Here is a 26597-nt window from a genome sequence, read left to right on the forward strand (position 1 = left end):
AACTATAAAAATGGAATCATCACGCTCATCTATTAGTTAATTAATTAGTTGGTTAGTCAAGAAATGATTTCTGAAGTAATAACAAATAATACTACTATTCAATAATTGGATATAAACGAAATACAAATTGTTTGATTAAAACGTGGTGAAATATAAGCATATATTATATTTAATAATTAATCAAGGAGCATGGATATATATACGTACGGAATAATACTAGATAAATATTAATCATTAAGCTTTATTTTCGAAGTTTGATGATTCGATATACACATACGTCACTCGCACGTAAATTTGGGGTAGGCACTGTCAAAGTAACAGATATCTTATTGGACGTTGGACATCGGAGGTGCACGGAGATGTACACATCATTTATTGGTTGTATACCATCAGGTTTGTATCCGAATCAAAACGGTGATCTCTAAGATGCTTCTTTTTTTCATAAGCTAATGTCAAAAAATCAATTTATATTTCCGTTTCCATGCACATCCGGTGTCCGATGCTCTTTTATTTAGAAAGTGCCTTAACAAGAGTTTTCAACAGCTTCCGATAAAAGGAGTACATACGAATTTCGTTAACTGTAAATGCTAAAAAAGGGATCGTTAATAAAAAGAATTCTTGTTATAGTTCATAAAGTAATATGCGTAATAAAAAATAATCATCAATTTATTGATAATATGATTTTTTGTTTGCACGAATGAAATAGTTTTTGCAGTCAAATTTCTTGATGAATATTTTATTATACATTCAAGTATGTATTTATTCTTAGAACAATTTTTATATTGACCTACTCTCGTATTATATTACAACAATATAAACAGTCAATATGCATTTGTTCTGTTTATTTTAAACAAAAAATGTCCATTGCGTGATCCATTGAAATGTAATATGTTGGAAGTAAAGCACGCAATGTATTTTATGAAATTATATAATTTCGAGTTCAGGCTGGAGCCAGCAAAATAGCTCATTTCTATGTTGTACTTCTTATATGGATTAAATCGAACAGCGGTTTACTAGCTATATGGAATAAAAAATCCATTAGAAATGGATGGATTTTCATATACACTATTGATTAGAACTACAACTCAAAAGATTTAAAATCATAGTGCAACATATAATTTTACATCTATTTGAACTTCTTAACAAATGTGATGCCTTTATGGACACCTATATGTTTATTTATATATATTTGATGCTTCTCAAATCGGTCAGGTATTTTATTTTTACGAAAAGAAGCATATAACAGTTCAAACTTTTGTTGATCTTCGTAATTTTACATAACTATGTACGTAGTTTACTGACTTAAGGTTTTGGTTTTTTTTACAATATGGCACATATTGCAGTTCGACTTTGAACAAAGTGAGTATTCTCACACTAACAGTATCAGAAAATACAAATTAATCCGTTTTTTCTTACTTTATATCAAATCTCAAATATAAAATCATGACTTCTTTGTGGTTTGCTTTTCGTGTTACGTTCCGCGCTTACGCAATAAAAATAAATCCAACGCTACTTAATACACATATTTCCGATAGTTTCAGAGTAGCGTTTTAACGAATCAACACCATCAATTTCTGAAATAATATTTAACAATCGTTGAAAGACAGCGTAGATATAACGAATCTAAAAATAACACGTTAAAGCTGCAACACTTTCAACATTTGCTTTTCTTCATAACACGGTCAAAAAATATCAGACAATCTCTTGAAAAATATAGTAGAATATGTCTGTAAATGTAAACGCTGAATTGAAATCGCAGGTGAGTGTCGAAAGTAACTGCAAACAATCATACTCCAGAATGGTTAACAAATAATTATTTTCATCTTAAATATCACATACGATATTACTGAACAAAACCTCATCTGCTATAACCGAGCTTTAAGAGGACAATGACAACATTATTCTTATATATTCCCGTTCTGTTTCACAAACTAGATGATCTTGCAACATCGCGGACTCAATAGTTAGATACGGACATCTTGAGGTACTACGTACGTATATTTATTAACGTGTTATAATAATACAATATATCTCCGTTTTTCAACAACAACGAGGAGAAGTTGAGTGATGATTGATTTTTAAGGTCGGGTAATAGTATCTGTTTTAACAAGTACGTACAGCCTTAAAAACTAAATGATGGCAACAATGCATGCCTTTTGGATGTGTTCTTTATAAATTAGCACACGTATACAGCGAATGATCGCGTCGGGAATGCTAATTTCTTGCTTTATCGCTAAACTTTATTGTATTCATTAGCTAATTTATTTATCCCGCTTGCTTTTGCTTGTTCGTCAATCTTGTTAGGTATAGGAGTATTTTTGGAGCAGAGTTCAATATTTGGAATTCTAAAAGCTAGCACATACAACTAAACATGTAGTTTTTCGTGTATAAAAAATAAACTTTGATCGGAGGCGCAATGTTTCATTGTTGTTCTCTTGTTTCATGAGTAACAATTTGTCAGTGAGCTACTAAATTACTTGTTTTTTTTTCTTTTTATCTTTTTGCAATGTTATTCGCACTTCGTTAATTCTTGAAGAGCATCGTGTTTACATTAACGTCCTTAAAAAAGTACTACATTATGTACGTATTTATTTCTTTATCCATTAATTGATGTAGCTTCCTTTAGAATATAAGTACGAGCGAGTCTGCAGCGCGGGCTCGCCGATGCCGAAAACCGCTGTTCTCGATAAGAATAGAGGAATGTCAGACTTATATGTTTCTTTGTCTTGCCACCGCATCTGTTTGTCTCAAGCTAATTATGTACACGGTATATCTACAATCGCATCTTGACAGCGGTGAAGAAACTGACTGAAAACGCGCACAACGTACATCTGGAATTTCGTCGCGATAACGACCCAATTGAAGTAAAGCAGAGCGCAAACGTGGCGTAGCGAGGTCGATTTCAATCACTTTGTTGGCCACGCACCCGGAACTAATATGCCTTGTACAGCAACAATGGCAATGGTGGCAGAGTACCGTCATGCAAGTATAGCAGCGACGAGGCCGCCGGCAGACAGCTCCCCCTCTCCCTCTCTCTGACGAGGAGGGTGTGTAAGTACAGTGCATCCGCGCTCATCGCTCATCGTCAATTGCTAAAGCATTACGCTTCGATGTCTACCGCCGTTGCTCGAATAACGAGCGACAGCGGACGAATCGTCATAATTTCTCCGGCGCGCTCGACTTCCCGGGCGGCGTTCCAGGCGACTGTGGCTGATGGCGAGCCGGCGCAGGCCCGACACTCGTGCTGCGCTCCAGGGTCACACCACTACCGTCAGCACTTACGTGACCTTCCGACGCTGGCTGCGATATGGCGCGCTTTGTCGACCTAAAAAACACGAGCAATCGTTTAACCATTGCGCCCAAAATGATATGTTGCTTTTTTCTTGACTAACACGTAACTAAATCTTTTTTTCATTATTATTATTTCTTTCAAGTACTCCACGAGGGTTTCGCTCTATGAGCATCATTCGATTCTCCGTACATATGACAAACGGGACTCATCTACTTGTCTAGATATACGTATGTCAGTCAGCTTACGGAGCTAGAGCTTGCAAAGCAAAAAAAAAAAAAGAAAAAAAGAATTTTTATACAACTGAAAGATGTATAAAACAAAAATTATAACAAATAAACCAGTCTGTTTTTATAGTGCTTTTTCTTACAACTTTATAAATACCAATGACGACTTTGTTATTGCATGAAAAATAATCTACGCGCCAAATGCCAGATATTCAATAAGCTCGTGAAATACTTTAGATTTTATATTTTCAAGTATGTACAGCCATTCAGTTGTTCTTTGAAAAAAAGTTACACTTAAAAAGCCATTCACACATTAGTGAGAGTCTCACACAAAAATTGAGCTTTTCAGTCTTATTGAAAAGTAGATCTTTATATGTAAATATAGCTTATGTGCGGCATGTACAAAAAGCAGCAGTGTCTTCTTGGCATATTGATATAAAACATTAAAAAATCGTATATTGGAAAAAAAAAATATATATAGTTAATATAAGCAGACACTTATTTTGTTGTCAATTTCACACAGTGTACATTGTTATTTGTATGTGTTTGTTTGTATTGTCCGATAGACTGGTTCTGAAAGTACAAACAATCATTAGACTGCTAGTTAACTTAATTGCACTTCCAGTATAAAAGGTTTTTGAGGAATCGATTTAGAGAGAGATAATGGATATAAAATGTCTGCAGGAACATATACGTAAGTTACAGCAGTCAACATAAAAGCACTTTAGAGCAACATTATTTATAAAATGAGTATCCACTTTGATGACAGAAAGTACAAGCAGAATTGGTGATTTTGATAACGTACATTACACCTGCAAAGGCGTTATAAGTTCGCATAGATACCCACAAATACAATGCAATAAGGAAAGTTTGTGTATGCAGCTGTTGGCGTGCAGTGGGGCGAAAAGCTATTGCGAGGCAACGAAAAAAAGTTTGTTTGGTTACGTGAAATGATGCGAACGCTCGGTACACGGATATTGAAGCTCTAATGTATTCACGCATACCTCGTATTAAGTGTACATCTCCCTAGCAAATGATCATTAGAACTAATTAATCAGATTTACTGAAATATTCGTATGTTTCATTATAACAAAATATATTACTATACTATCAAACTCAATTTACTTGTCTACCGAAGCATTTAGGTATGCACTATCGAAAACTTTAGGCATTTTAAACTAGTTTAAGTCGCCGTACAAAGCATTTCTAAAAGTGCCACTTATCGATAAAAATACAGGTATCCGTGGGTTATCCAATGTACCATATATATGAGTCGGCAATCACATTTAAGTATTGTCGTGCATATTTATAAATAAGTAGAACATCGTATTGTTTAATATTTCGTGCTCTCATATCCCTTCGGGACAACGTCAAGCAGTGATAGAGCTGGGCTTAACACCATATTCATTTACTTTTGCAAATCGAAGCCTTTCAAAGAAATGTCAAAGGCGTGACAAATCGTTGAACCAATTCCAAGAAGTCTAATGAATTTTGGTGAAACGCCAACTCGAAGATGTTCTTGTCGTTCTTTTCTCTAAGCACAGAAAAACATCGAGAGTGAGAAAACAAGAAGATTGAACGTTAATTGGGCAGTCGCGGTCGAACACCCAATTTACCTTGGTCGCCGAAACGTAACCGGGCGTTTTTTTTGTTCCTCTCGGGAGTTAGTTAGCTCTAACTAGACGCACAGATACAGACGTACACGACATCCTCGTTAGTTTGCGTTATTCGTCTGTTCACATGGCGAGCCGATTATAGATATTTTACGAGATATAAGAGAGCAGAAAGGTGACGCTAGTAGTAGCAGTAGTGGTTGTTGTTCAAATAGTAGTTGTGGTAGCAGTCTGTCCATTGTCTCTCGCGCAGAGATAACAACGTCTACGTAATATTTTGCGGGCCGAGTGCGAAATATCCTCACAGTCGGCACCTGTAATTCAACAACCTCCGTCAGCTCTCGTCGGCCAAACGTTTTCTGACTTTAGATTTTTTTAATCATTTATCAGTGTCTCATATCATTCTTTTCTGTTATGTTGTCGTCTCGTTTATTATTGAGGGATAAAACAGTTACTGCCGCACTCTAACAATTGTTTTACACGTGCATATTATGCTCTTTCGAATTATTTAAGTTTACGATAAATCATTACTCCGAATCTCGTAGCAAATGGCCTAATAATGTTAATTTGGTAAATGACATTTTGTTTAGTGTTACATGCAGCTATTAACTTTCATTTGAATGGCTTTCTAATTATTACCATGCTTGGATAAATGTCTTCTATGTTAAAAAAGTGTTGTCACCAGCGGCATTCACCAAATTACAATTGTCAGGCTGGATTGGCAACTGTAACGCTCTACAATGAACAAACTCAATGAAAAAAAAAGTATATATATATATATGACAGAACGACGGCCAAAAGGTGCAGAGGTAAGCTGCGCACATCTATAAAAACAAATGAATCTTTTGGGGATTGAAAACAAAGAACTGGGCAATAATCGCAACGGATTGGTGAGAGACAATCTATTTTATAGCTACCTATAAGCTCACATTCACAACGTTATAGGGGGGCCGGAGCGGAGACAAGGTAAAAGTTGTAATAGCAAAGATAGAGAGGTGAAAGACGAGAGAAATAGTTACCATAGTGTGAGTAAGTTAATTGTAGGTAGATAATAGGCGTGTGTTAGATGTGACAAAGGTGGGCTTTCCTTTAAAGTACACACTGCTGCGCGCCGGTGAGCTGACCGCCGTGTCGTTACTGGAACACAGAGCCGACTGGCTCGTATTCACACTCTACGCACGCACCCTACTCACACATATATATGCATATCTAGATATTGAAAGACACACACTGCCTCTCCGCGCGGCAACGTCGACGAGCACTTATTTTCAATCTCAATCTTACTTGACTGGCAAACGTTCACCGCCAGCAAAGTTCTCAAGACTTTTTCTTACGAATATGACTGTGTCCGAGTCAACTCGTCTTTTTGCTCGTTCGTGCGATCGAGTTTTCTTGGTCATAGATTGTTTTAGAAAGAACAATCGAGTGTTGTTGCTAATCGACACCTATCGTAACCTTCACTATTTCGAACTATCGTGTAGTCTCTTTTCGTTTTAAACAATCTCTTTTGCCGCCTCGCTGTCCCTCGTAGATAACGTTACTTCGAGAAAAGAGTCTCTTCGACTAGTAACAAATTATTGCGATTATCGCTTTTTCGTCCCTAGCTTAGATACAATGAAGTCTCTTCTCAATTTTTCTTACTAAAATGAAAAAAAAGTCAACTGATTACACTTTATTTTTTAAATGACTATAGCTATCGCTAAGTAAAAAAATCGTCTATCTTGAAGCACTATAACTATATACTAGAGGATTGTCTTCGTGATGATTAATCCGCTTTCGAAAAACCGCTATTGTCGAAGAAAAAAATAAGGTCCTAATACAAAAGTAGTATAATAAAAAATTGAGGTAGATCGCGCCAAACAGAACATAAAAGCGCGTCCCTCGTCAACTACAAACGGCACTGAAGAGAGACATAAAAAAAGACATAATCATTAGATAGTCTTACCTTCGTCGTCTAAGCGAGGCATTCTGCCCGGGCAAACCGAAATGCCCTCTCGGTATGACCATACGCGCATTGCCCTGCGCGGGTCTTGAGCCTCCGTGAGCTTGAAGTGCATTCAGGTGAGCAGCGTAACCCTCTTGAAGCACCGTTGCAAGCGCATGATTTTTACGCGGCACTTTGCCAACCACGAAGATCTGATTTGGTTGCAGATTTAACGAAGTGTATACATTGATGTCCTTATTGCTGCCGTACGCGTGGTGGATTATTATGCCGTGCTCCTGCGTCAATAAAAAGTAATGTTTCAGTGACGAGCTGTATAAGGTGAGAACCAATAGAACAAGCTTTTTGCATTAGCCTCACCTGCACGAGCTTTTGGAGATAAGCGGCTTTATGCGCCAGAGGGTCAGTCGATATACCGTCGGCGAAGGACACCAGACCGTGAGGGAAATTGTGTTGCGAGAGCCACGAGACAACCTTGTGCTGTTGCATGTCCGGCCTCCCGGTTATGTAAATTATTAGGTAGCCTAGCTCTTGCCAGTGTCTGAAATAATTGTTATTTTGTGTTGCTTCTGTTCGCGCACTCAAAAATGCAACGTGTAATCGAGTGTTTTAATTTTTCGGTACGCATTTCATTTACCTGACAACGTCTACCGCGCCAGCTCTTACTTTAGGATCCCTACCGGTCACAGATACACTCGCAGTGAAAGAACCGTCAATACTAAACACAACGCATTCTGTTTTTGGTGGTATCACAGCCATATAGAAGTCTACGGACGTATGGTCGCCTCTGCAAGTAAACAATACGAACATTAGGAAATGTTACCGGTGCGCTAATTTCTAAATTTACTGACCTCACTATCATTTTTACAGGGTAGAGTCCATATCCTAATGTTTTGTCCTCTGGAATTTGATAAGTAATTTTGCCGCTTTTATCCGTAGTTTCAGTCGCATAATAAACCCATTCTCCGCCTCTAACGTCTTTCATTATGTGAATATCTACATTTTCGCCTGCGAGTAATACCATACGAATGAATTTATATTAATCTCGTGATACGTCATAGTTTCATGACATTCCTTACCTGATAAGGCGATGACACCTATAGGACCATACATAAATCTAGCTACAAGTACTTGAGGTGTACCATCTCTAACAATAACATCATTAGCTCTATGATTAGCAGCAACATTCTGAACGAAAAAGTGATATTGAAAGATTAATAGGATTACAATGGAAATGAGGCTGAAAACTGTTATCTTACTTTAACTTTAACAGATGTTCGCTTTTTATTCCACTTTTCTCGCGGTTGTCCTGGACGGAAGCCTGTAAGCTCTTTCTCCTCGTGGCCGAGCATCTGCAGATCGAACCTACCGAGTTGGCGAATGATGAAAGCAATGACATCCGAGGACTCCCAGTAGCTCGCGTGAAAGAGATGAGGTAAGGCGTTGGTAGGAAAATTGGCTAGACCCTCTGGGCAATAAAGGGCGTAATCTATTCTTTTATTGCCCCACCACTTCTGCGTCACTGGAACAGTTCGGAAGACAGAGCAAGTGTGAGTCATTGTCGGCTTGACCCTGTCAAGGGACTGTAAGCACTACTGAAGCAAAAAGCGATATATACGAGAAGATACAGCTTGAAGAGGTATAGTATCTATACCGGACATAGTACTATGTATCGATATATCCGACAGTCTTCTCAACTGAGACATCGTAACGTTCGAAACGTTCAGTCCATCGGTGAAGAATTGTGGATTCGTCTGTATGGTTTCCACTGGCAAACAGAACGAGATCGTATTACGAGCTTTCTAGCGCTTGTTAGCGATAAGCCGTCACTTACGCAAGTGATAAGGTTGGCCGTTGCCAAGCGGGTAGTTCTGATAGCGAGCGACGTTGACCGGGGGTAAGAGTGAAAAGCGAGCCGAGATCAGCGGCTCCAGTCTAGCTGCGACCGGATCGGTAGGGTGAAACAGATTGTACACCTGATTGACGCACGGCCTGTTGATATTGCTGATTTTGTCAGCCGTCGAGGAGATTTTTCTGTAAGCTAGCACCAATGACAGCGGACTGCCGAACATGAAGAACTCGCTCACTTCGAAGTCCAGTTTGACGTGGTGAGAATTGTCACTGCGGCAAACGTCAATTCGATAAGCGATTCATCGTCGCGCCTACCGTTCGCGCAGCGATACGGCTCCTCGCTTTACCTCGTCGACGACGATCTCCGCCTCGGCGACGGCGCCGAGAGGTGCCGGCTGTCCTCCAAAATGTTGTCGTGATTGTCGGTGTCGAGGATGCTGTTCTCGCTGTCGTGGCGTGACTGATACTGAGCCGATCTGCACAGCGCGTCGTAAGCGAGAATCGAGCCGACCGAGTCACCGATGAAGCAAACTTGACCGTTGAAGCCACGACCCTCGTCACTTTTCGCGAACTCTTGGTAGACCTGGTTGGCGCCGCTCACCACTTTTGTCACCGCCTCGTCGTAGTCCGGCGTCGAAGAAGCCAGTAAAGGGATGGCACCGATCGGTATCGTGTCGTGCGTTATCTGCGGTGCATCCATACACGATGGCGACACGTCGAAGCTGTACGGACTAAGGCTGAAACAAATATATCGTTGCGTGTTCGCCTGCCTTCTTACCAGATTCTCTTATTGCGAAACATTCAACATTGGCACTTGGCTTTGCAATGTTTCAACTATTTTCAAACGCGCATTCTCTGGTTGCGTGTCTGCCCAAACTCGACTTGTTCTACTTGTAACACCCTCGTCAATTTTCATTCGACTTATTTATATCTCAATTACCAATTGAATTGATGACATTTGGATTTTAATTTACCCCTGATTACGACTGAATATGTCCCAAGGCGCCAGGTCAATTATTAAATAAGTATATCGATGTTCTCTAAACGGGGTCGTATCGGGAATTAAAACGAACGCTTTGAAGATAAGGTTCTTTGTTGCGCCTAGTTTCCAAGTGACAATCTTGATACAGTAATGACAAATGACCATGGCGGACAGAAGCGAAAGAAATATTTGAAAATGCGCAGATATGGCAAAATGTTAAAAAGCCATCGGAAAAGTAATTTAGCTTCCTTACCTAGATAAAATACCGAGGCCCTCGGTGCAAATCGAGGGACAAGAAACGAACTTGATTGAGATGTGGCCGACCATCGTGGGATAGTGTTGTCTCATCACAGACTCGAAAGCACCTTTGAAAGTCGTTATGTCGGATTTCTTGGCTGTAAGATCGACGTTTGCATCTGCAACGAGGGAGAAAACGAAAATGAGAAGTGGGTGATTAAATGGAAGGAAAGAAGGCCGCGTGCTAATGGGAGATGGCGGTTATAATCAATCAATATAACAAGAGTCGCAAGCTGCGGCTTACCGAGAACGCTGCCCGCGTGAAGCACAACGAGGAGGACGGTGGTACTGCAGGGTTGGTGGGTGGGCGAGTGCTGCGGTGAGGCAGGACACGAGACGTCGATGCTCGCCGAGGTACGAATCGCCAGGCGCTTACCACTTCGCTCGCTCGCTACACGCTGTAGGTAAGCGTGTGAAAATATCGTGTCGTCTGCGAACACAGACAAGCATGTTATATGGCTTTCAGTGTCCAACGTGCAAGCGGACTCGGGCTTTTACGATGCTAAATTGTCGACGGAGCTCTATCTACACTACTACAGTTAAATGGAGATTCTGCCACACGCTCTGCGAAAAAAGCTGGACTTTCTACTCGTTGTTTATTTCTTTTAATTTTTTGTATCAATTTTTTAGCAATTAGTAACGATTCAATAATTTACAGTCAATTTTATTTAACAATTTTGGAAATTCTCAATCAGCAACTGGACATTAACGCCGTGATGTGAGATCACATTTTTCGAATATTTTATGCTGAGTGGGTCCCGATCGAGAAAAAGAGAAACGACTCGACACCGTGGATATCCAATACGATACTCTACTTTCAGAAGTCACGTACACAAAGAAATTCGATATATCGTCATTAACCGCATAAGCAACAAAGCAATACTATAAAAGTACAAGAATAATTGAAGAACGCTATACACTGCCCGTCAATCACTTTTGCCATGCTTACCTCAAAATTAGGCAAACTTGAAAGTTTTGTATCTCGGTCGGAAATCATCGTATCACAAAAAACCGCAGGGCATTTTAAAGGTAATTGCAAAAGCTTCCATTTAAGACGTGCAGAGACTTGAAAATGAAAATATGTGTTTTTTACAGTGAAAAAACTGATTAAAAAAATTTCAATTTTTTTAACCTCGACTTAAATCAATGCCAATTTAGAACCAGGCGGTGGAGGGCAAATCGACCTGAGGGGTTCGGAGGGTAATGTCTTTCCCTTTAAAATGAGCTCCCGCGGGGTGCTATCTGATGTTTTTTAACCGAGTTACGGCGTTTTTTGTAAAAAGCAACCTTTTTTTCCAATCCTCAATTACTTCGACTTGCGTACGTTTTGGAAAAAAATGCCAAAGAGAAAAAAGTTTCATTTTGTGTCCAAGAATACGAAAATAAAGTCAAAATAAAGAAATAGAGAAAAAATTTTTTTTCGGTTTTTTAGCACATTAAAAAAATAAAAGAATTTAACTTTTTTTTACGCTTAGTTTTAAAATGTCTTTTAATTTTTGTGATTTACTACTCCCCTAGACATTTTAAAACTAAGCGTAAAAAAAAAGTTAAATTCCTTTATTTTTTTAATGTGCTAAAAAACCGAAAAAAAATTTTTTCTCTATTTCTTTATTTTGACTTTATTTTCGTATTCTTGGACACAAAATGAAACTTTTTTCTCTTTGGCATTTTTTTCCAAAACGTACGCAAGTCGAAGTAATTGAGGATTGGAAAAAAAGGTTGCTTTTTACAAAAAACGCCGTAACTCGGTTAAAAAACATCAGATAGCACCCCGCGGGAGCTCATTTTAAAGGGAAAGACATTACCCTCCGAACCCCTCAGGTCGATTTGCCCTCCACCGCCTGGTTCTAAATTGGCATTGATTTAAGTCGAGGTTAAAAAAATTGAAATTTTCTTAATCAGTTTTTTTACTGTAAAAAACACATATTTTCATTTTTAAGTCTCTGCACGTCTTAAATGAAAGCTTTAGCAATTACCCTTAAAATGCCCTGCGGTTTTTTGTGATAAGATGATTTCCGACCGAGATACAAAACTTTCAAGTTTGCCTAATTTTGAGGTAAGCATGGCAAAAGTGATTGACAAGCAGTGTAAATTCTTGAAACTAATTTCACAGCAATCAAATCATGCACATTGTTCAGTCATTCAAATAATTCATTAAAGAAGTATAGTGTGTAAATTGCAGCTCTTTATTATGTAAAGGACACGCATCTTTCAAATGCACACGTTAACAATGAAAGCAATTGCTTCAAGACGAAATTGTATAAACTCACTTCTAGATTATACAAAAGTTATCGATTAAGAGAGAAAAAACTTAATTCACTCTATGAATTCATTATAAACCTCTTGTTACGTATTATTTATTGTTAGTTGGAAATAATCAACACGGCATCATACGAACGGTGGCATGTAAATGAAAGTGTTCACTGTCTGTGATGGGGTTCTTTCGGCTTTGAATAGACTTCTAATGAGGCAAAGCTGTTGACATTTATCAAATTTTTCATCCTGTAAAAATATTAGCTGTGAAAACTTAAAAAACAAATCTGACAAGCGTAAAGTTATTCGCAGGCCTCATTGCGTAATACACAAGTACTTTAGCTAACAAATATTGAGCTAACGCTGACAACCAAGCTGCAATATGTTAGGGGATGTATCGTCATACTGCGACTGAGTGAGTATTAAATTATTACTAATTAGGTCGCAATTAATAATTTTAGAAATAGAACGTTGCTCATTAGTATTGAAGCTGATTGAGGCGAATAACAGACTGTATGTTTTTTTATAATTTATCGATGAATATAATGAAAATAATCGTTCTGCCAATAATCCTTTGCTGATCAAAGATAAACTATCGAAAATAGAAGACTTTTGATTACGCGGCTTTGATAAATGAAAAAAAAAAACTCTTGATACTGATGAAAAGACCGAGTCAACAAGCTCGCGTTGAAAAACGAGGCTAACGACAAACAACATTAACTCGGAAAGAGTAATCAACTTACCCAGTTTAGGTTCAGGCGCAGTAGGTGATGTCACCTCCTCCTCTTCTGCTAGAAGATCCAAAGAACTCCATTTAGCTAATGACGAGTTATCTTCGAGTGCAAAGTTCTCTGTGTGGTCAGAAATTTCAACCTGTTCTTTATTTTTCCTCTCAACGACTCAACTATTTAATGCCTTGAAAAATTCTTTGCAGATGCAAATCGATCAACTCTCAAATACATGAGAATATACATAAAATAAAAGCTTATACAATTGAAGTTTGTAAAAGAACAAAGCCATTTCGAAGTACAGCAATATTAATGAATTCATATAAAAGCAATTAATGAAAAGTTGAGTTAATAAGTTCATTGGAATCACATACTTTGGTTGTATTGCTGAGCACTGGAGAACGTGGCCACATGCTTAAAAATACATGCCGTGACAAAAGTGTCTTCTATAAGTTTTTAATTATCTTATCCATAATATCTATAAGATTACTTATTTGACGGCCTTATATGTGTTTTCTTAAAAATAGTGCACTTCAACGTCAGTGCGAGAACGTGATTTTATCTCGGTTAGCAGAGATCAAATCACTGTTCTACTATTTATTGCACTCTATTCCTTTTACAATTGAGTGAAAAATTCGATTTTGAACATGCTTCTTATGCTAAGCGTGTGTGAAGTTATACTTCACGCACGAAGTGTTTTAAGGAACAAAGTACTTACATCAATATTATTCAAGTATAAGTAAAATACTGAATTCTATTTTCTCAGAAAAGCATTTTTTTTTGTTCAATACCATAAATTGAATATCATACAGTTAATGTGTGGCATTTATTGAACTATTTGGATATGAATTGAACGCGTAGGATAAATTTCATCCAATACAATAAATGTCATATTTTTATGTTCGAGTATGCGTGAAAGAGTTTTGTGTAAAATTGTGTACGTGTAAAATATAAAGTTACACGTAAAACCGTTTAAAGAAAGTAGTACTCGTATCTATGGTTATAACAACTAAGGGATGATTGGTAGAAATAAAAATTGGATTGTATAATATTCGCCATATCTAACTACATTTGCTTCTTTATAGAAAAGACTATTCGTACCTTCAACTATGGTAGGTATAATAAACCCGGTTGCAGCTGTAGTGATTGCACGTGCGATAAAAAAACAAAGACAGAATGCATATCAAAGAGCAACATTCTTGTTGCGATTTTCGTGCTTTGTAGCATGTGTAGGTTGTATGTATGTATGTTATCGATTGACAGGGCTAAAAATTTTTATTAAAAATGTCGTTAAAACTACAGAAATCGCAGATATCATCATCAATACCTTGACTTTAATTCTTTCTCAGTTTTTCAATCAAGAAATTTAAGACACTGTTCAAAGTCAAAGTGTCGATAGCAGTTGTTAGTCCAGTTATATAGAAATGTGTTTGTAATTAAATAATCACTAATAATCTGACATGCTGGAAAACTGTGTATAGTAATCGTGTCATTCCGTCTGTAGGTAAAACTATATAGTGTCAAGTCAGAGTTTCAAAGAGATATCTATAAGAGTAAGTATAGCCATGCTGAGCTCTCATGACTGTTCGAAAAAAAGATGAATATCAGGCACAGAAAGTCCTGCTGTGAAGTCGTAGTGAAGCTGTTACCTTGACAGTCGAAGAACTCGTCTTCGCTTCCGGATTCCGATTCTCGTACAATACTCTCCATCCTCCAGTTGGCTATCTGGACGTCGAAATTCTTAGCTGAGTTGGGTGAGTGCAGTGAAGTGCCGCCTTTCTTACCCAGCTTGTCCTTTTCCACTCTCGCTGGCCTTTCCATTTTTCTACAACAAATCGGCCGCGAAATTTTCCCACTCAGTCGCTTAAATCTTTTTGCTATTTTTTTTTTCTTTCTCATCGCGAAATTCACGATCATCGTGTAGATTATCGGGCTACTAGGATTAGAAAAAAATAAGAAAGCAACGGTGATAAAGTTTGACGTTGCGCGAAGTTTGCATGCCAGTCTTGACAATCACGACGCCCGGCAGATCGCGAATCGTTCGAGCGCACATTCTGACGGTGCATCCAAAGCAATGAATGTGAAGTACTTGCGTACCTGGGAGGTGGTATTATCTCGATAGGCGAGTCCTCGGGACTGTTTTCACCGGAGCTAACTGCGGTGCTGATAATGGGAATGTCGGCGGGTTTTCTCATCGAAGCTGGACTCTGCATATCCTCGTTCTTCTCGATACTTCCAAGGGTCGCTGCTAATGTCTTCGCCACGTGCTCCGAATCTTGAGGCGTGATCGTCGCGTTCACCTTGTCCGAGTCGGCTTCCTCGCCGTCGGCCAACTCTTCGCTCGACTCGCCCAGACCCATCTTTGCTTGGAGTGCCAATTGCGTTTGACGCTCGATCTCGCGAATGTCTTCCATCGTCAGCCCGACCCACTCGTCTTGCCAGGCCCACGCTTGTCGGTGAGCTCGGACCATCGTTTTTCTCAGAGCTATAATTCAATCAGTTCGATTGTCTTTGTCAATCGCAAATCCAAGACACGCGCGTTGTTTTTTTATACATATAATTCCTACTAATTGGATCTGCTCGTACAGAAATTTTCAATCAGCCCGAGAAATACGAGAAATCGATATAAACAATGACATAACATCCAATTCCACAGAAACTATCTCGGCATTAAGTACACATAGCCTCGTAATCCCAATTGCGCTTTCATGTCGAATCGAAAAAGATTTATTTTGATTGTAATTATCACGATGCAATTTGAGATTGAATCGGAATATTCCATTTCATTCGAGCCAACTTATCATTTTGTAATTGAATCAAATTCAACTCTCATTAAAAAAACAGCCAAACAGTCACAAACAATTTTGCAAAACTACAGAGCCGGCGAGCATTCGAATTACCGCTACATCGTAAAAACTCGCGAACACAAGTCTGTCATAACATTCTTTTTACAATGTCATTCATTTCTCTCTCTCTCTCTCTCTCTCATCTTGCTCACTCACCGATGTCCTGGATGAATTTCTCGAGTTTTGTCTGCATGCCCCAGTAGCGGAACTCGACGCGGCACAATTTGTAGGCGCACATCAGCGATTTTCCTGAAGGAGTTGGCTGTGACTTACCCTATTAGAGTACAAACAAAATTTAGGTATATCGCACAAAACTCAACAAAGCTTCGTCGGAACGTTACCACCAAGTGCGGAAATTTATTTTTGTTCCTCGAGGTCTTTTTGTAGAATGTAAATGTTCAGCTCGAAAAGGATAGTTACACGCGTGAACTCTCGAGAATAATAATTTACGTTGAGCCATTTATCAATTAATGTATTCAAAGAGCTCGACAGGTGAATGTATTAATGGTCGTTACACAAAATTAAGGTACGACGATTAATTACGACGAATTATGTCAGCTTTTGACTGCTTATTCGCAGATATTCCGTGTATCGTAAGTATTAGTGAAAAGGAACAATTTTAGGTGGTCTGTAAAGCGAAAGACGAAAACAAAGTGAAGAAACCTACTTTAACCTCAGTCCAATAGTCTTCAAGCCAGTTTTCGTTGAGTGGACCCCTGATAGTCTTTTCCGAGATATATAGCGTCGGATCCTCCTCTTTGACGTAATCGGCTCCGTAAAGTTGATCCTTGACGATGTCGATAACATCTGTAATAAAACAACAAGCGACGTGATGTGGCGCGAACAGTATTCTAAAATAAAAGGGAAAAACGGGAACGATCTATATCCGCGCGTGGCAACAGACATAACGTCCCTGTCTGGCGAGGCGTGCTCGAAAAAGCTCGATTAGCGCCTGAATAATTGATCGCCGAGTCGCGAAATACAAATTTAGCCACAGACACAATTGTGTGGCTTTAGAGGCTGCATAATTGAGGGGCAAAGCGACATCGCGACGCGTACATATATAATCGGGCTACTGACCTACAACCCGATTGCGCAAATCGCTGCCGCTCAGCTTGAATACATTCTCCTGATAGCCGTTGTCGGGGAAGTAGTAGGTCTCGATTTCCACCGAGAACTTCTCGACGAATGGGCACGTGTAGCGTGTCTTGGTGTACGGGTAGGCGTTCCACGCTTCCTCCTTGACCATCAGCGCTGACTTCGGCAGGAGGCTCTTGAACCAACCGGGCAAGTGGCTGCCCACGTGGTAGACTTTGTGAGTGTACTGGCCCTTGCCCTCGGGTCCTGGGCCGTCGGTGTAGGGCTCGTTCACGATTATCTCCACGCCGCTCCCTGCGCCTTTGCTCTCCTCCCGTGATTTTTTCTGCAACAATTCATTTCACTTCTTCGAGTCGACGAACGCTGCCAACAGCAGCTCTCCGTCGACTTGCCGATGTCATTGCCGACGACACGCCCCTGCGATTCCGGAAACTTCGCGCGCCAACAATTTCGCGCAAAAGTTCGCTCGCTGACGTTGGCGTGTGCGACCACCGAATAACGCGTAAAATCTGCCCTCCTCGATGTCTTTCAGGCGCACTCGTGCGAAGTGACGCACGCGTTCGTGCGAGTACTAGGTGCTCGAACACTTTGACGAAATTAAATCACGTATCTCGTTTCTCTCGCGCTCGCCAATCTACGTGACACGAAGAAAAATTTGCGAAATCCTACCGTTTTCATCGTATTATAGTTTCGGTCGTAACTGTCAGTCCAATTTGTAAAACCAAATGCAAATTCAAGTAGTAAACGGTACACGCGCATAACGATGCCTGATAGGATGTATATAATTTGCATCGCCACTCTGCAATTTTCCCATTACTAAGCGCTCGAGCTGCTCTCTCTCTCTCTCTCATGTTCTATGTTACAAGCAGTGCATGCTCAATATGTACATAAAGGAGTGTCCGGAAAAGAAATCGAGTACCGTTATACGACAATAATGACTAGAATGACCTATAATGAAAGTGGCGCACCCTACCCTAATATTAAAAAGTATGTATGTGCGCGATGTGATTGATCGAATCAATGAGTTGTTTCTTTTCTTCGCAGAGAGAAACGTAAAAGAAAGTTGACACTTACCGCTATCATGTACAGCTGCGCGATCCTGTACTCGTCCACGGTTAGTGGAAGGGGTATTCGATACTCTTTAATCAACATCTTGATTGATTAAAGTTGCTGCGTTATTTTATCGGAGCATTCCTGAAACATAACAAAAATTCATTGCAATTAGCATATCATTTGATTGATTTCTGTTTGCTAAGCTACGAGTTGAACGATTAAATGTTAATTGTTATCTAAAAATTTTAATCGGATGAAAAAGTGTCGACGTTCACTAGATGAGCGCTTATCTATAATATATATGTATAGCGTCTCCGTGATGTAATGTTAATGCACCGTAGTAATTAGCACTCAGTATGCAATATTTTATTTCTACGGTCGGGATAGGCTAACCTATTGAGTCACGCTATATCTTCCAAGGGGTAGCTTTTATCGTTTTCTTTCTTCCCAGCACGTATAAGAGTCAACAATATACTAATATATTAACGTAATGAACTTTTGTAATTACTCAAGCGTAATGCCAGTTTTGTAAATATCGTTTGGTATGGCATGAAAAGAGTTGAGAAAAAAAGAAACGCAAGCAATCAGTCGTGGTGTGTTTCGATTAAAGCCTCTTGGCACGACACGCGGATTCCCCAAGCGGATGCGCGGACAAACGCCCGGCCGTCTTTTTTTACAGCATCGCACGCGACTGAGTCGCATCAGCTCACGCCCCACACGACCCTTGGAGAACTTTGCTTCCCTTATCGTCTGTGCCGTTGCTTAGCCCACAAACAAACAGATAACATCTATCTGCCGTTTACCATTTGCTTCGTCAGCTCTAAGCCTAGATGACTCTCTTATCTGTCTCTTTTTAAGTTATGGCACTTAACGTAACCGAAAATCTAGATTCTTTCATATTTTTCCGATAATACCGCAGAAGAGAATAACGGCTTATAATCCGTTTATACGCATTTGTCCGGCATGGAAGCAAAAAAATAAGCCCACTCATTACCTTTCGAGCCGCCATCGAAGCGCTCACACTTAAAACTTATGAATAAAACCACTGAACCTACTAAAACTGTAGTTTTCGAATCTTCATAGAAAATAAATAAGAAATATCGCTAAACGTCCCGTCGCTATATCAAATGTATTTAATCGAGTGCGCGTTATTTCTAACAGTTAAGCAATCAGCATTGTAAATTTAATTTCAATTAGCGAACGATGGCGTCGGAATAATGTCAAAGCGAGACATCGAAGCGAGGCAAAGGGGCAGCTGTCGTTTAATTAGCACTCAATCAAATTCGCCTGAGCAGACTATCGTCGTCGTCGTCGTCGTCGTCGTCGTGCACGAGACGCCGTACAAGGAATGACACGTGGCCACGCGTCTCTAAGCACAAATCGTTTCGTGTAGTCCCTTTGATCGCTGTACCATGTATTACGACAGAACCTGCACACGCGACATCAACCTGGATGAAGCTGCCGCGACATTGCGGGTCGCATCTTCTTGTCGCGTTGAACTGATTAAACGCTTTATCTTTTGACACGCAGATATCTCCATTTGCTTTTTGTCTTTCATTGTTGATGACTTTCCATTGTCTCGCGCTCTCGTCGCAATACCGTGGCCGTTATCTATGCGCGTGAGCATCTCACAAAAGCTTGTCGATGAAAGAGAAGAACCGCCAGTGCGAAAAACGGCTTTTGCCATGAAATTCAGCGAATACGCATTTATGGACGTTAAATTGGTTCTTATTCGGGTTACCGGGCGATCGCGTTCGATAATTTTCCAGGACGAGCTTTTCCGTGCGCGGATGTAATAAAAATAAAAGTTGTCGTGCGTGCGCGCAATAGGCATACCTTCAGTACGCGAGTACGGTAGCAGGCGAGCTGCGATGTATTACATAACTGGCAACCATTTTACCAAGCAGCCGCACAATTAACCAGAAACACATCCGCTGCTATCTATAGGCGAACGCGCGCGCGTGTTTATCTGGCAGCTGCTTTAGTACGTTCCACAAGCGTCTACATTAGATCATCCGTCAATTAATTCAGTAATATCGGCCTCGCCCGATCAATAGTATCGAATCCGCCTGACGATCGTAGCCGAGAGGGAGAGATTGCAGCCGGTCAGCGACAGCCGAGCACTGCGTTGGCTTCCAGCCACGAAAATCTTGACGCGTGGTTTTCGGTGTAAGAGCGATGAGGAGAGGTTCGCGATTTCACGCGGCACGCGGCTACGAACATCCGCGAATCCGATTAGGCGGAAAGGCGAAGGCGTCCGGCGCACACTTGATCCATAACGTCCCCCGTCGATTAGCAGGCCAGAATGAGCGTCTGAACAGCGTCGGCGAGCGAGAACAAACTGACGGCACTTAGCGGACGAGCAGCTCGCGGCCGTCGGAGTCGCGCGGCCACGGGTACGACTCCGCGTTACCTTACGCACTACGCGGAAGCCCATCAAGTGCAATGAGCTAGCTCTCCCTCTCGCTCTGCTGCGCGCACGTCACTCTCCGCGTACTAACACTAGTAAACGCAAAACCTTATGACCCTCCCCGCCGAGTGGCTAACCTACTTTTTGCCCTCGTCACTTCTTCTATTCCCGCTGATTGCCGAGCTCTAATGGTTCTTTTCATTGACGATACACCCAGGTAAACTTCTGATCGAACAACTCGGATTCATCATCACTGCGCATTATTTCCCATTGCCCTTTCACGCACCTATGCTCGGTAATACTCTGTGCAGATACGCACGTATGAGCGCCTTCTGCCTGATGATCATTTCAACGTTGTTCAATGAATGACTACCGAAAATTGTGTTATTTTCTATTTTCGCTTGTCTCTTTTCTTTTTTTTAGTAAAAGATGTATTTTTGCGGCGATCAGTTGATTTTGACGAATGAAAACGAGAATGAACGAACTGTGAGCTTCGTTCTATACATCTCGGTGTACTAGCTTTCGCGAGCGAACAAGTTTTTTTGCAAATTGAAAAGATTCACGAAAGCTCTTCATAATTGAAAGAGAATACTCGTTCATTGAATTTATTAGATAAAAAACCAAGATATTTAATAAAAGGTCTGGCCCGCATTGTTTTCAAACTTTTTTTGTCGCCTCAGCCTTTCTCCTGCGTTCACCCTCCTTTCACGATAATTTTGTGTTTGCCTCTTTTGAAAAGTAAGCTAGCGGCCATATAACAGCAGCGAGGTGACTACAAGAAAGCTTGAAATAATAATGCTGCACAAAAAAGTCGGTTGCACGACAAAAAGACGTAAAAATAGCTGGCCTAATTGACGATGGATGCTCAATTATAATGTTCGCACGAAGGAAAAATTACATTTGCGTTACTTACAAACGCATTCATTTTAATTAACTTTAGTTCATTATTTTGTGTAAGTTTGTCGTTGCGCCGTTTGAAATATGAATAAATATTATTTGTAGGCGCGTGTTTGTTAAATGTGTGCATAAGAAATAGATATTTTGTTCGTTTCGGCGGCCGAAAATTTAATTTCATTACAAAAGCCTGGCGGACTGTGATAACGCCTTTTGTCCTCATTCAATCTCACTCGGCATTGCTCCCTACTCCCGCGTATATTTAATTTTAGCTTTTCTAGTCGGCTTTTTTATGCTTCTCATATGCTCCCTACGTACTTTAAAGCCCTCTTACGCAAGCTACTGTCGCATTCTTTTCATGTCGTTTTTATGTCACTAGTATTAGTCTTTTGCTAAGTAAAGATTAGTAATTCTACATGTTCACATTTTCCGTATAAATCTGATAAATGTTCAAAAGAATTTTAATTTAAAGTTTGGAGCTCTGCTGAGATTAGCGTCACTGTAAAAAGTCCTCTTGGAACAGAACAAATCATCTTGATAAAATTGTTAGCAAAGGAATTTTCCTCTTTATATCCAATGAATTTTACACATTTTTTACTATTTTACTATTTTTAGTAAAATATTTTTCGATCAACTTTTAAATCTCAAATCGATTATTTATGATGACATAAGTAAATCTCTAATAATATACTTAAGGTTTGTTCTTGATCTTGACGCAAAGGAAAAACGTACATTAAGCATATACTGCTGAAACAAGAAATTAACGTTCAGACTCACAAAAAAAACCTTCAAAGAGTTATCTTTGCCAGCGGCTCATATCTCGTTATTTTGGGTTCTACGAAAGAAAAGCACGCTAAATAAGCCGTCAAAAAACAATATTTTCAATAAACGGCGAATTCTCGGCACCACTTAAGAATTCATTTCCCTTCATTACTTAGTAATACCGTTGTTTATTAAAAACATTAATAAATTATAAATTATTCACTGCGTTTCCGCAGTTAGTTTATGATTTTTTAAAAAGACGTTATTTTCTTTGTACGTTAAGAATTTTAAGTTATTTGATAAATTTCAGCATTTCTTAAAATTCAAATTAAAATACTTGAAATATACATGGAAATCTAAATTAGATTCAATCTGTGAAACGTCAAATAAGACTTGATTAATATTTGTGATTAGACCAATTTTCGTTCGAAATGGAGACTTTATTTTGCTAGATAGAAATCATTTCAGCGCTTCCAGTCATTTGCTATAAATCACCTTTTTGAGAGGTCGCGTAGAAAATGCGACTTGCCACAAACTCGGCTAAAAACCCGCGTTTTGATTGACATTTTGCACACGTTGTTTGGAAAAAAATGTGTAGTCAACGCGTGTGCGACAGATTTTCGTCTCGTGTGTTTTTGTAACCTTGCTTAGCTTGGGCGTAAACCTCACACGAGACAAAGAATCTACTTTTCCTCGCTAGTTACGTAATAAACTATTCATAGCTACTAATACGGTTTAATAATAATTTAATAATTTCTTACGATCTGGATTACGTAAAAATTTATCTGGTTTATTTGAATAAGTTAAGTTGAAATCAGATAACTACAAATTTTTCAATAACTTTTATTGTTATTCAGGGAATATCAGCCACATATAAAAATTATTAAAAAATATCGATGAACATAAAAACAATCACTTTTACTTCAAAATAAATAAAAAAAAAAACAAGTTTTCTTGATAAAACTAGCTTCTAATAATCGAATGACAAATGAAATGAAACAAATCAACAGAAATCAATCGTTACAGAATAAATAACGGTTATTTATTCTGACTGGCACAAAAATTAAATTGAATAGAAATAATGTGACGTGTTTTTAAGCAAATTATTCAACTAATTTTGTAATTAATTTATTAACATATTTTGAAAGGTTCATTATTGTAAAATTTTTATCACTTATTCTATTTAAAATAAAACTATTTTGAAATTAGTACAACTTCGTTATTACTGTTTTGAATTATTAAGGTAGTACTAGTTTGACCTAAGTAGCTGTTCGAGGGCTCATTCCCTTGGAATAAGTGAACCGGACATATATTACTTAAATATATTTATAAAAATCTGTCTCAAACTGAAATAAACCATGAAATATTTAAAAGGAGTAATGATTTTCTACTATTTTTTTAGATGTAACTATCATTTTATCGATAATCGTCTGAGATAATGTTTGGGAAAGAAAATTTAAATAACTTTTGTTCAATCCCTCAAGGAAAATAAGTTCTCGAATAATAATGTTTATTAGGTGGGTATTTCTATTGAGCATTTTGAAATTAGGCTTGATGAATATTTTAACATACTTATACGAGTTTAAAAAACTGAAAAAACTCAGCAGTCACTTAAAATGTATACTATACAAAAGAATATTTTTGCAAGGTTGAGATCAGAAAACATCCTATTAGGCCTGAACATGAAAAAAAAATAGTATTTGCAATAGAATCTCATCTTAAACAATTTTGTTATATTTTTAATTTTGTTATAATAAAAATAGCTGATCAGAAAAATAGAAATAGAATGATCGCATTTTCAGAAAATTACTCATTTTAACCAAGCAAACGTTTTCAAATAGAATCATGAATAAAAGTACCGAATGAACAATTTATTATTAGTTATCAAGCAAACAATACTATTGTTCTGTCTGATGTTGTATTGATTTTTAAAATATCAGAAATTTTCGGTTACAAATCAATTAAAACTAATAAAATAAATGTTTATACCTCTTAAACAATAGAATGATATTTAAACAAAATTTTTGTTAAGCCTATGTCCAAAAAGAAATTAACAATAATAAATACAGTAACAATATTTTACCGAACAACGTCTCAGAGAAACGTATTGAAATTATTTTATGAGATATTAAGAATTCATGGAATAAAGAATGATCTCTATAAAAATTCTTATCTTATAATTTTATTGGCGTAGATGAAAAAATTCTTTCAAACAATAACTCAGTCTTGATAAAATATGCATGAAGAACGGAAAGAGGTATATATTAGAGAAGAGCTAATGTAAAAAGAAGAGAGCGATTTATGGAAGGCGAAAAAAGTTTTGAAATTAGAAGAGGTACCCGTCTTTTTCCGTCCCTCGCTCACGATCGTATCGAACGCGTAAACAAAGCCTTGAGCTTCCATAAAGTTCGACCATCCAGCAGCATAGCGTCGGACGGTCGACTATCAAAAGCCAACGACAGAGGACCGCGCCCCAATAGAAGAGTATTCCACGCGATCTGGAGAGCCTTTGGGTACTCTATAGTCGTGATACCCGATTGTTCGGAACGTTAACGATGCGTACGTAAAAACTGCTTTTGTCGAACCATTAATTTCGTGCCGCGAGCGAACGAACGCCTCGCAGTATGTGCGCTTTTTTCCGCGTTCTTGTTGTGATTTGTACAGCGCTTTTTCTGCCCGTTTCGTTCCCAATGTCATTTGCGAATTGCTATAGTTTGATGGATTGCGTACAGACTAGTTATGCAAAAATTTACAAGCACAACTTTACTCTTTCTTACGGTAGATAGGAAGCTCTGATGAGCTTAAAACTTTGAGTTAGAATTCAATTGGATCAAGTATTTTCTTTTACCTATAGAAGCGCAAATTGTTAAAAGTTTGGATTTATTCAATTCTATTATCCGATCTATGCAATATTCAGTTGCTCAACTTGTAATTTTCAATTTCTATGCTCAAATTATGTAGCAAATATTTTATAGTTTTTGTGATTAAATTTAGTTTAATATCAGTAATAATTATGTATTATGCACACATTATAGATTTTGAATCGTAGAAATAATGACAATATAAATACGATATAAACATCCAAAATCTTTGAATGACGTCTCAATAATCACGAATCGCAATATTTGATCATTTTCTATTTAAGCCCATATCATGTTTCTGGCAATCTAGAAATCGAAATGATAAATTTTTTTGACCTACATTCGGTTTTTTTGTTGTCTATAGCTAAAATCGATACGAAAGCTCCGAATTTGAATAAATAATAACTTTATTGCTTTATAACTAATTAATTTACGAATGTTCATTTTCCTGAACTACAGTCATATTGATCAGTTTTTCGAACTAATAATACACGCTATACTTAAATTTTAAAATATAGATGGGGCACATCAAAACTAATCACCACTTTTTGAGCTAACATAATTCACAAGTATACAGTATTTAACGCTTGGCACGATTCATATTTAAGAAAATGCAAAAAAAGAAAAGAACTTTTCCAGATATAGCGTGTTAAGTAAGGAAACTTGATAGTACTCACAATCAGTTTCGAGCGTCATTCTGCGTAGACAAGAAACACGGAGGAAGAGAGGGTGAGTCCCGTGAGTCGGTTCCGGTCTCAAGCTCGTTTAGCCGTTGACTTTTTCTTCGCACCTTCATTTTTCTAGCTCCACGATGAAGTAACTTCTTATGCATACATGTATGCCTACCAGTGTATTCTCACAAGCACTCACGCACTAAATTTCGCAGTGTTTTCACTGAATCATCACTAATACGGTTTTCTCGTTCTGCAATGAAAAACAATTTTCATCTTTAACAACGTTTTCTCTGATAAAGACGATTAAACTAGACAGATTGGTTAGGACAAAGAAATTAATGATCACGATTAAATTTAAGTAATCGCGTTCAAATCATTGTCGATATTGGGTTATAATGCCTTCTTTTTTGACAGCTCTACGGAATAAGAGCGACATCTGCGTGAAATGGTCGTAAATTGTGCTTATCGCGATAGTAAATGTTTAAAGAGTATTTCGCGTCGTCGAGAAAAGTTTTAATAAAATGACCATACTCGTGAGAGCGATATTGTTTGTACGAAAACAAATTTGATGATCTGAATCACCTGGCTTCATAAAAGCTTAAGCTAACGAATAATTAATGTGCATCAGGTACTTGCCTAATCGAAAATGAAAATAATTATTTTACGCATCGGATGATTAATTAGAAATGCACGAAATACTTGACACTGATTTCAACGTTCTTCGTTTCTGCGCAGTAAATATTATGAAAAATTAATTAAAAGTGAACGCGCGCTGTTTAAAAAGAAAACAACGCTGGTAAGTAACAATAATCGAGAG

The 26597-nt window shown here is 38.4% G+C and overlaps 1 protein-coding gene across 6 annotated transcripts; it reads right to left on the minus strand.

Annotated features, from left to right (window-relative positions):
* Window positions 1–99: 99 nt before the first annotated feature.
* LOC131672103 (protein retinal degeneration B) lies at window positions 100–26025 on the minus strand. 6 transcript variants are annotated; one of them, XM_058949063.1, is made up of 21 exons: window positions 25784–26025; window positions 18201–18320; window positions 17109–17451; window positions 16696–16835; window positions 16185–16302; window positions 15280–15667; window positions 14832–15007; window positions 14284–14319; window positions 13198–13242; window positions 10446–10631; window positions 10158–10320; window positions 9270–9659; window positions 8906–9192; window positions 8690–8839; window positions 8331–8593; window positions 8151–8259; window positions 7923–8079; window positions 7709–7858; window positions 7432–7612; window positions 7075–7349; window positions 102–3325 (listed from the first exon to the last, which is right to left on the minus strand). In XM_058949063.1, exons 2-21 carry the CDS (start codon window positions 18276–18278, stop codon window positions 3157–3159), a joined length of 3804 nt encoding a protein of 1267 aa, XP_058805046.1. In that variant the 5' UTR covers window positions 18279–18320; window positions 25784–26025; the 3' UTR covers window positions 102–3156. The 6 variants fall into 6 exon arrangements, with proteins under 6 accessions (XP_058805047.1, XP_058805046.1, XP_058805045.1 ...); XM_058949062.1 differs by having other exon boundaries at window positions 13198–13245; XM_058949064.1 differs by lacking the exon at window positions 14284–14319 and having other exon boundaries at window positions 100–3325; window positions 8726–8839; window positions 13198–13305.
* Between the last annotated feature and the right edge of the window lie 572 nt (window positions 26026–26597).

This window comes from Phymastichus coffea, unplaced genomic scaffold (assembly GCF_024137745.1).
Source record: "Phymastichus coffea isolate CEN01 unplaced genomic scaffold, Cenicafe_Pcof_1.1 PCOF00142, whole genome shotgun sequence".
NCBI classification, from domain to species: Eukaryota; Metazoa; Arthropoda; class Insecta; order Hymenoptera; family Eulophidae; genus Phymastichus; species Phymastichus coffea.